Source organism: Acomys russatus, chromosome 18 (genome assembly GCF_903995435.1).
Source record: "Acomys russatus chromosome 18, mAcoRus1.1, whole genome shotgun sequence".
Taxonomy (NCBI): Eukaryota; Metazoa; Chordata; class Mammalia; order Rodentia; family Muridae; genus Acomys; species Acomys russatus.
In genome coordinates this window covers 39966111-39977431 of record NC_067154.1, presented here as the reverse complement: position 1 = coordinate 39977431, position 11321 = coordinate 39966111, and the positions used below count along the sequence as shown (strand labels likewise).

General features: G+C 42.0%; 1 protein-coding gene across 1 annotated transcript; it reads left to right on the top strand.

The window, feature by feature from the left end:
• Positions 1-28: 28 nt before the first annotated feature.
• Mzt1 (mitotic spindle organizing protein 1) lies at positions 29-11094 on the top strand. Its single transcript, XM_051160904.1, has 3 exons — positions 29-200; positions 6447-6592; positions 10643-11094. The coding sequence occupies exons 1-3, from the start codon at positions 131-133 to the stop codon at positions 10661-10663; spliced, it is 237 nt and encodes a 78-aa protein (XP_051016861.1). The 5' UTR covers positions 29-130; the 3' UTR covers positions 10664-11094.
• The last annotated feature ends 227 nt before the right edge of the window (positions 11095-11321 follow it).

Here is an 11321-nt window from a genome sequence, read left to right as displayed (position 1 = left end):
GGGCTTGCCCGGCGTGGGTGGGGCTCGGGCGGCGGGAGCTCCGTCGCGCGGTGCGACTGCGGGAGGGAGAGGTAGGTTCTCCGGTTCCGGGTCAGGCACTCTCCCACCGGCCGAGGGGCTTCTCCTCTCCATGGCGAGCGGCGGCGGGGCGGGCGCGGCGGCCTCGGCCAACCTGAACGCGGTGAGGGAGACCATGGACGGTGAGTCCGCGTCACGCTCCTTGTACCCGGCCTGCGCTTTCCCGCCATGGAGCCCCAGCTGGAGGCGTCGTGGAGGGCCCAGCGGTCCCTGCGTCTTCCCCAGCGCCGTCCTGCGAGGGTGTGGGGACGGGACCCGCGGCGACCGCGAAGCTGGCGGCCCTCCTAGAGCGTCGGCCTTCCGCTGCGGCGGAGTTGGGCGCGCGCGCCGCGTTCTGGCCGTGCGTCGGCTCTTTGCGCGCCCAGCCCGGGGTCCACGCGACTTGCCCCGGTCCCTGGTGCATCCTTTAGTGGCGCCTGACAAGCTCGTGGAGCTTCGGTCGCCGCTCCGTCTCTGGGCCCCGGCATTTCAGAAAGGAGCTGTTTTGTTTTGGAGCCGCAAACCTTCCCGTCTACACCTCCCAGGCCTTAGGCTGGGTACCATGGGTGGCCTGTCCTGTGGGCGTGTTCGCGCCCGTTGGCAAATGGGTAGAGCGCACCCACGTGTACAAAAAATTAAGTCTTGGAGTTGCCTTCTTTCTACTATGGTTCTGTAGCGTCGTTCCTCTCGGAGCCAACACTTTGCTCTATTAGACTGTAGTTATGAGCTGGGCGGGGTGGCACACGCCTTTAATCCCAGCATTCAGGAGGCAGAGGCAGGCAACATCTCAAGGCCAGCCTGGTCTACAAAGTGAGACCAGGACAGCCAGGGCTACACAGAGAAACCCTCTCTTGACAAACAAACAAACAGACGGACAAAAACCTGTAATTCTCCTTGTAAAAACAAAGCTATAGTGCCGAGGGATATTGTGGGTATTTTAAATATGGCAATCAGGTAAAATGTGTATCGAAAGTGATCAGTTTGTTTATTTGCGTTAGCTGTCATCCGGTTTGCAAGCATTTTTCTGTGTCTACTTTTTACTCATTTCCATCTGCAAGTGGTGCTCATGTCTGTATTGGCAGTGGCCTTGATGGTTTCCAGGGGGTTCTCCCTCAGCGTCTCTCTTTAAAGATAACCCTATGGAGTTACTACCCTACTGCTTTGTGTTTGCTTCACTTTAGCCCACCTTCTTGTCTCTCTCCTTCTGATAGATTCTTGCAATGTCTTACACTGATCACCGCTTTCGTTTTTTTTAAAGAATGAAACTTAGCTTTACATTTATTTTTTTTCCACTTAACCGGTGTTTGTTACATGAGTTCTTTTCTGAAAATTCTCTTCCAGCCTGATTTTTCATCATGGGTGTCACACGACGTATCTTGTAAAGTGAATTTATGTATACAAGGAGTTTTTGTGTATATAAATTACCGTCTTGCTTTGGGTGCCATTGTGGGCATAGGGTGTGTAGCCTAGGGTGACCACAAAGTCCTGATCCTCTTCTTTCTGCCTCTGGAAGTGTCCATGGAGTGCTGGGTCTACTAGGGCACACCTCTCACACTGGTGTGTATTTTGATAGTATCTGAAGATAAGGCCTACTTCCAGCCAGTTTTCAGGAAAACCCATTCATTGGTGGGACTGCTGTGAGAACTAAGGTTTTTATTGGTTGCATCACCATCTGTTCTGAGAGAATATGATGTATAATTAAAAGTACAGAATATAAGATCATGTAAAAGTGAAGACCAGAGAAGCTTGTTTTTGTCTTTAATGAAGGGAGAATATTGTGAGGTGTTACTGCATTTAAATCAGTGCATGAGAGCCAACAGGAGATTTTCAAACATTTGGATCCCATTGCTCCCCTTGATAGCAGCTTTTCTTCGGCTCTACTGCATTTCTCCTTATCCTCTGACTCCTCTCTGTGTTTCCTGAACAGTGATTTAAGCTTTGGCTGTCAGCGGTTTGCCAGGGTAGTGGGGCCTACTTGTAAAGTTTGCATTTCAGTTGTCAATGGAGTGAACTTTTTAAAAGCTAGATAAAGGGAGGCGAGAGGGGGTGGGGTGTGCTTCCTAATTGGTTTGTGTGACCCCGAGAGCTTTCCCAGCCCTGACAGTGTAGGAGCTGTGGGGATAACACACTCTACCTACACACCCTTACACACGCAACGTTCACTCCCAGCATTTCCACCTTTTAACCTCTCCCTCCTCCCCTTTCAGGGTAACTCCTCAAATTCTGATTTTACTACTAGTAATTGTATTTTTAGTAAGTTTTCTTTTCCTGGTACCTTAGTGTAGTTGAAACTTTATATATCAGGTAATATGCTTACTAAACAGAGGAGCTGCGAGCCATTGGACTAGTCGGTGAAACTAACTGTCATCCATCTAGCTGCTCATTTGACAAGAAAACTGATTTTCTTATGCCTCCTAGTAGGCCTTAAAATTAATCCGTAATTTGATATTTGAAAACGTGGCTGTTTTTTCATGCTATTTCGTTTACCAGTCTTACGAAAATAACAGCAGTATAGACTGATTCCATATCATAAGCAACCCTTTCACTTCCAACCCATTTTTTTGTCCTTTTGTTTTTTTAAGACAGGTTTCTCTGTGTAGCCCTGACCGTCCTGGACCCACTCTGTAGACAAGGCTGCCTCTTGCCTCCCGCGTGCTGGGATTACAGGTGTGCGCCACAATTACCTGGCTCCAACCCATATTTTAAAACTCTGAAATACAAACTCCCATTTTATATCTACTTGCTGGATTTGCATGTCTCCTCCTCTGTTTTTTACTTATTTGCCCCCTTCATAGCATTGCCGGCACACTGGCTACTGATGTCAGTGAACTTCGCAAGTTCCCTCCAGTCTAGGCACCTTCATACAAGCTTCTCTAAAGCTTTGTCCAGAGAGCGTGAGGCCAGGATGCGAGGAGTGTCAAAGAGCTTGTGAGCAAGAGGAGTTTCCCAAAGAAGGGAGTCTTCACCCAAAAGTCACAGAGTGCCTTAGGTAGGTGGAAAAGGAGAAAGTCGTAAATAGGTAATAGCTAAGCTTTTAGTAAGTCATATTATGTGTTAGGCACCATTCTAAGCGTATCTTTAATCCTTACCCTAACCCTGAAAACCCTGCAGTTTATAGAAAGGTAAAGTAAAAGCAATGTGAGATCTACTCTAGTAACAAAACTAGAATTTCACCTCAGGTCGTCCAGTCCTAGAGAGCTCACTCCTGGCCATTCTCCTTTCCTGCCTGCTCCCCTTCAGAAATTAGAGCAATCTCCGATAAACAAGAACATTGGAAAATAGAGCCTAATTTTTGTTTGTTTGTTTGTTTGTTTTCTAGACAAGGTTTCTTTCTGTACCCTTGGCTGTCCTGGACTCACTTGGTAGACCAGGCTGGCCTTAAACTCAAAGCTATCTTCCTGCCTCTGCCTCCCAAGTGCTGGGACTAAACGCATGTGCCACCACACCCGGCCAGCCTAAATTATAAAGGGAGGAGCAACAGACAAAAATAGGAAATCACTACACATAAGCAAGCATTGCGATATAAAACAAGAACAAATGATTTTTTAGGGAATTAAAGTCTTAAAGCAAGTCACTGAAGGCAGCAGGTAAAATGAGTAACAGGCTTATATCACTGAAGAACAAAATATTAATAAATTGAACCCTTAAAAAATAAGAATGAGTACTTCTGGCCAAGATGGAGTGACATACTCTGCGTATACGCCTACTTGGACAAAACAGAAGCCTGTGAAACAGAAAGATTTACAAGTCACTGGATATCAATCATTTAAAGAATGTGATTCTTCAAGACAGCATGAAGCTGTCCTTTAGTCACCCCAACTCATTGCCTTTACAGGCCTCGTTGCCGCTCAGACACACCAGGTGCAACCTAGCAGACAGTTGGCTTGAACTGAGGAGCTTGAAAGAGAGGGGAGAACAATGCAGGAAGAGTTACCGCAGGCTTTAAAAAAAAAAAAACCTGAGAGAGCTACAGAGAGAATACTGGAGATCAGTAGCATAGTGCAAATTAACATATTCACTACCCAGAAAAAAACAGGGTTGGGGGTTAGGTGGGACACAATAATGATGATCACACACAAAACATACACATGCCCAGCACAAAACACCCGCAGTAGCAGAGGAGTACAACACCATGCTCCCACAGGGCGGTGCCGTCCTACCAGCCAGCATAGAAAACACACTTTGTAAAACGGTTGCGTATTTGGAAGGAATGGTATTACTTTAGTAGCACGATCAGCTGTTCACTGCGGTGCTTTGATTCTGGCTGACTGACTTGAAGATTAAGACCTGAAAGAATTAGTTTCCAGCTATTTATAGTAAGCTAAAACATGTTCTTCACCAACAAAATAAAATTTACAATATCTGGCTTGTAACTACTGGGTATATAAATAGGAAAATAGGAGTTATGAACAGAAAAATTTAAACCATTGACAGAAATTGTGGCAACTGGCTTATTTCTAGGAAAAGGATCTTTTCTTCTACCTACACTACAGGAATTTATGGACAGGAGAAATCAACTCTCATGTGCTGGATGAGAATAATGATAAATTCACTGTGCATGAGAAATAATGTCCTAAGCACCATGAAAGGGAAAAGTATTCAATAGATAATGTGTTTCAGCTGACTTGAGTTCTAAATGCATTGTGGGAAACAACCACCATTTAACAAAGTTAATGGAACTGGTGTGTGTGTCCCAGGAGGAAAGGGATTCCTGGAAAAGTGCTTATGTGATGTAGGTCCTCAGTGCTGCTGCTTTTCATGTCTCCGACAGATATTCTAGTGAACTAACAAGCAGTGCTGAAGAAAATGAGGTTAAGGCCACATGTGGCGTTCTTACATACCTATAGGCAAAACATTCATGCACCTAAAATATAAAAAAGTTTGAAGGTACAGCTTTTATTAATAAAGCCAACAGATGGAGTTACTCTGTCAAATTATTATGACAAGTTCTAAAGCTTGAAATGCCTATGTTGCTGAGTAGTTCATTTAGAATTTGACTTGAAATAAATTATAGATAACAGTTACCACAATATAATGTTAACGGGGGAAGTGTTAAGAGCAGCCTAACTCTTAAAACAGCACAGAGATTAAGAAGGTGGTGTTTCCATGAAAAGGCATGTTCAGCAACTATTTTTAAGTTTCTAAAACAGACCCTAGGCTGGAAAGATGGTTCACTAGGTAAGGATGCTGTGCCTGCACACCTGATGACCTGAGTTTGAGCTCCAGGACCCACATGGTGGAAGGAGACAGCTGATTGCGTAAGTCTCCTCAGACCTCTGCTGTACCCTATGGCCTGTGGGAACCCACATACACACGCGACAGTCAGTCAGTGACGGAAAAAACAAGCAGAGAGAACTTGAGAAGCAGATACTGCTTTCCGAACCCTGAGGTGTTGATTCCTCAGTAGAGGAGTGCCCTGCTCAGCCATGATCAGAGATGGAGCAAATACAGAAACACACAGCCAGACTTTATGGAGAGTTAAATACCTTGGAACACTCAACTCTAAATAGGATATCTCCAAATCTCTCCTCTCAGAGCTCAGGGAACCCTGCTGAAGAAGAGGCAGGAGTGTGAGGGCCAGAGGGGATGGAGGACACCAAGAAAACAAGGCCCTAGTGCATATGAACTCACCGACTGAAGCAGAGTGCACAGGGCCTACATGGATCTGCACCTGGCCCTCTGTGTAGCCTTGGCTGTCCTGGACTCTAGACCAGGCTGGCCTTGAACTCACAGTGATCCGCCTGCTTCTGCCTCCCGAGTGCTGGGATTAAAAGTTTTCTTTTAAGTGACATTTCTAAGTGTGCAAATGAGTAGGTCTCTGGTTCTTGTGCCGTCTCTTGTGCTATTTTCCTTCTGTTTGTTTTGTCCAACTCTTATGTGTTAGTTTTACGTTATCGTATTTTATTATATTATCCCTTAGAAGCCTGTTTGCTTTATAATGAGAATGGAAAGACAGTGGGATCCCAATGGGAGGGGAAGTGGGTAGGAACTGGAAGCAGGAGAGGGAGGCGAAACCATAACTAGGATAGAGAAAATAATCTATTAAAATGTGAATGAAAACGGTTGAATTTCAAGTTATAGATATCACAGCAGAGTGCTTTTCCCCAAGTTCTTTAACTCTTGGTTTATTTTTTGCTTTTCAGATTATAACTTGATGACACTGTTGCTCTCTTTCTTTCCTCCCAACATGCCCTCGCGTACACTCTTCCTGTTCTCCTTCAAACTCATGGTCTCTAGTGTTTTACTAATTGTTATTGCATGCCTATATATATACATAAATATGCCTAAACAAAACCGGTTCATTTTGTTAAAAAATGAACAGAAGGGCTATGTGCATTTTTATTTTTAGGTGTTAATACTTTTTAAAACTTGTGTCTATATCTTTTCAGTTCTGCTTGAGATTTCAAGGATTTTGAATACCGGTTTAGACATGGAAACACTGTCTATTTGTGTACGGCTTTGTGAACAAGGAATCAACCCAGAAGCCTTATCATCTGTTATTAAGGAGCTTCGCAAGGGTACTGAAGCGCTGAAGGTTAGATTTGTATGTTAGTTTGTTATAAATATAATTATTGTGTCTAGAAACAACTAACAAGCTATGTGAAAGATCCTAGCTAAACCAGATTCAGCTAACTTCTGATGCCATCAGGAGAAAGTCTTGAGACCAGAAGGTAAACGTTCATACCTCAAAAATTATTGACAAACTATGTTATCTTTTCTTAGGACTCTCTCACTACTTTCAAGGTTTTCTGTGTTGAGTAGAATTGTGCCTTCTGCCAAGTAGTAAGTTCAAGTCCTGATCCCTGGTGTCAGTGAATCTAACCATATGTGAAATATTGTCTTCATATACCTTATAGATTACAATGAGTTCATGCTGAATTAGGGTAGCTTCTAGTCCAGCAGCTAGTGTCATTGTTAGATAAGGGAGATAGGAACACAGATAAATAGAAACAACACCATGTGACAACAGCAGGAGAGAAGGCTGCATGATGGTAAGGTATCCTGTTATTCGTGAATATGGAAACTGTAAGTCACTACAGTTAAACCTGTCCACCAGCAGTGTCTTCTCTTTCCTTATTTCTGAGAAAATGGAACTATATGAAATCTGTAAGTTGCTTGTTTTTCAGATTGTTGTTTCTTCCAAAGCAACCCAGTTTTTTTTTTTTTTTAATTCTTTTAATCTCTGATGTTTAAACCTAACACAAAGGTAAATAAAATACGCTTACAGAGCAAATATTGGTTATAAGTACAAAAAGGGCTAGGAAGATGGCTCCATGAAGTCTTTGTCATACAAGCATGCAAACATGAATTTGATCCCCAGCATCCAAGAAGAAGCTGGGTTTAGGAATGTGTGTCTGAATTCCTAGAGCTGGGGTTCCCTGGGGCTTGCTGGCCAGTTAGTGTAGACAAATTAATAAATTCCTGTGGAGGAATTTTAATCCAGCAACATGACTGCTCTGATCATATCCAAAGACCTTCTAGGTCTGTGTGATCTGGGTCAAATTCAGTTGCCCTTGGCACACACCTTTAATCCCAAACAACGAAGGTAACGTTCATTTGTGGAAGGAAGCACTCATGTTTGAAAGTGATACCTAATTGAGAGGTAGACAGAATTACACATCAGAGAAAGATTTGACAGAATAGGATATGCCCAGTTCTCAAAAGACGAGAGAGGAAAGAGGTGACTTAAGAGACCAGCACAGAGGGAGAGCAGAGGGAGCAGGTTTACCTGGACAGTGGTCAGAGACAGGGTACAATGAGAACAGTCTAGACTCAGGTAAGACAAAACAAGGCAGAGAATGAGAAGGAACCAGAAGGTTAGAACATATTGCCAAATTTAGTAATTCAGACAAGCCAAGAGATGCCAGATTGAATCAGTCAGCTTGGAGAGAAGGTTGAGCCAGAGCAGCTGAAATGAACAAGCTAGCCTGAGTTCAGAAAGTAGCAAAGGTGAGCTTAAGTCTCAGGCTGAAAAAAAATGTAGTCCTAGATTAGATTGTACAGAGGCTAGAAACTTCCAGGGCTAGGCCTAGGTTAACAGATGGAGACAGATAACAATGATATCAGGCAAAAAGGTAGTTTTACAAACTCCAGATTCGCCTAAGACATGGTCTCAAAACCTAAGGTGGACAGTGATTGTGGAAGATAGCTGGTGATGACTGTGCACACGTGTGCGCACACACAGAATGAAATACCCACTGATTATCACTACCAGCACCTTAGAAATCCCTGCTCCCTCCACAGTCACTCTCCTCTTCCTTCGTGTTTTCCCCTGAGGGCCATGGTAGACATTTCACCAGTCTCACTGACCTGGGCATTGAAAAGCTGCTTTAACTTTATAAAAGTTTTCTGCTTCTTTTAAATGGACTCTTAGTCTATTTCTACTGGGTTCTTTCATTTGCTGTTATTTTTGTGATGTTCACTTATGTTGAATGCCACTGTAATGTGTTCCTTTCTTACAAATACATTTCCTTCTACAAATGCGTGGCAATTTACCCTTTCTGCTGTGAATGGATAATGAGTTGTTTTCAGTGTAAAACTGTTGTAAATAATGCTACTTTGAGCACTGCTTAGCATTATTGTAGCACATACCTCTTCGTGCTTATACATGTGCATTTGTTTTAGGTATGTACCTAGACATAAAATGACTGGGCTGTAGGTTGTGCGTGTTACCAACTCAGTAGATCATTACAGTGCCAACCTTTCCCAAAGTAGTTGTCTTGATTTCTATTTCACCAGTGGCATATGAGTTGCCTTTGCTTCCTATTTCTCACTTCATTACTGGGAGCCTTAATTTCAGCCATTTCTCATTAAGGAGCATGTATGGGACCTCTTTTAGCTTGCACTTATGAGTACCCATAAAATTGAATGTATTTCTCGGGCTTTTGTCTAGCCTCTTTTTAATTCACTTACTTTGTCAACTGCTTAAAAACTCAGTTTATAGTTTTCACAGCAGGATGAAACAGACCTGGAAAGTAAGAGTAGGTGATAGTTAAATGAGTAGACAGTTAAGGAAGAGTAGACAGTAAGTTCAAGCTGTGCTGGCATTGCTTCCCCCACTCGTACAGTGACAAGTATTGCCACTGCTGTTATCAACCTGCTGCTAAGGAAACTGAAGCTTACAGTAACAGTCCAGCTACCGCTAGTGACCTGCTTGACTGGAGTTTTAATTTGCACCATCTGACAAAGAATACACGAGCCAGCTTTTTAAATGTGTTCTTTTTTTGAAATGGTCTCATTTTTGTATTGCTGGGTGGCCTCAAATTCATTGAGATCAGCCTGCCTCTGCCTCCAGAGTGCCACAACACCTGACAATAATTTTTAGAAAACTATGATCTAACTCTCTTGTGTGTTAAGTCCAGAGGAGAAGAAAGCTCATTCAAACTCTATTTGTGAGCTGATCATTCTAAGGAAAAGAAGCTCAGTTCTGTTGTCCGTAAAAGAAAAATTTAGTTCTCATATTATGTATAATTTTCTAACTAGTTCACTGTATCTTCTTGAAATAGCTAAAAGATATTTTTAGCTAGGAAATAGAAGTACATTAAAAATCTAGCATGTGTTTCTAAGAATACAGTCATCATTTTCATATTGGCATTAAGAAATTGTATCACATTTGCTTTGTCCTGGTGTTTTGAAGCAGGGTTTCCTCTCTTGGAGCTCAGGGTCAGCACCAGCTCTTTGGCTTAGCTCCTGAGTACTGGGATTACTTGAAATACATATCAGATAGGCTTCTGGTGAATGGCACACCTGGGTGGTGACGTCACCCAATCTTGGAAAGAAGAAATAGGGCACATTCTCCCTCATTTGCAGATGTAGCCTATACTATGTGCATGTGTAAGCAGCTGTAGGGTATCTATACCAGTTAGAAAGGAGATCAGGAAAGGGAAATGCTAGGTGATGAGGAAGGACAAGGAACGGAGGGAAGAGGACAGTCATGAAAGATGTAAAGCTCTTTTTCTACTTTTAACCGCTGCACTCCCCCCCCCCGGTGTATGTGGCTTTGTGTGTGTGTGTACGCAACACCCTAAATGAAGTTCCATGGCTTGAGAAAGGATATTCTAACTGTTTCATTAAGATATATGGAGTTTGGGACTGAGAATGTAAGTGTGCTGTCTTTATTTCTAAGTTTATTACAATAGTTATTTTTGCTTTTAAGTAAATAAATACCTTATAGCAAAAATTTTAAAAATAGAAGAGAGATTAAGAATATCTTTACTGTTTCTCTATTGCTGGTGTCCTCTATTTGTAGCTTAATAGATCTTTCTCATTTTTATTTCTGTCTTTGCACTACAATAAAACAAGCTAATGAAGACCTTGGGAAACAAGAGGGTCCGCTCTTAAAGAAGCAGCGCATTTTACATGCTCTCTACTGTATCAGTAACTTCTCTGTTTGTTACCCAGCAGTAAGTTTAGAAGATAATCTTGATAATACAACAAAAATAAGTCATTTTATTTTTCTAATAAAATCTAATAAAAACAATTTAGTTGTGTTGTGTAATAGATAGCTGTTTATTAAGTATAGTGTAGTATTGACAGATTTACCTCCATGACTTCTTAAATAATGGATTTTGCTCTCTTGTTTTAGGCTGCTGAAAATACAAGCTGACTTCCGGGGAAGTCCCAGTGAGATATGTCAAGCTCAGCAAGAAAATATGACGATTACATTGTAGTCAATTTGTACAAGGATTACAAGTATAATTTGCAGAAAAATTTTGTGTGTCATTATTTTTACCATTAAAGCTTTACCTCATCAAATGATGCTTCAAAAATAATGATAGTATTGATTCTGTTCCTGTTACAGAATCTCAGTGGAATATTTTCACAAGCTTAGTATGGATTTTAATCTTAATTTTTTTGTTTCTTAAATTTTATTTTTATTTTTTTAACTTTAGACAATCAGAAGTGGTTTTAAAAAGATTTAGGAATTAAGTAGCTACCCTCTCTGCTGCTGTTAAACTAATCTCATCTGTTGATCAGTACTTCTGGCTGTCAGAAGGCTGAGACAGAAGAATTGTGACTCGCAGGCCAGCTTGGGCTACAGAGGCATCATAGTGGGACCTGATCTCAACAGACAAAATCTTGGCTTGTAGCTATATTGATTTTTTAAATGCATGACATTTTTTACTAGGTAAACTGAAAGGTCTATTGTAGGCAACTCTCCCAGGTTGGGAGACAGTAAGACCTTGTCAGTGTCATTTGATTGGTGATACGCATATATTGCATGTTATTTATAAAATCAAAAAGTACGTTCTCAAGCTTCACAA

Bases quoted from the DNA above. Each gene is read 5' to 3' on its own strand.
- Mzt1 (XM_051160904.1), top strand. From the start codon at position 131: ATGGCGAGCGGCGGCGGGGCGGGCGCGGCGGCCTCGGCCAACCTGAAC. The intron at 201-6,446 runs GTGAGTCCGCGT...ATATCTTTTCAG, and splicing joins GGTGAGGGAGACCATGGACG to TTCTGCTTGAGATTTCAAGG. The intron at 6,593-10,642 runs GTTAGATTTGTA...CTCTTGTTTTAG, and splicing joins AGGGTACTGAAGCGCTGAAG to GCTGCTGAAAATACAAGCTG.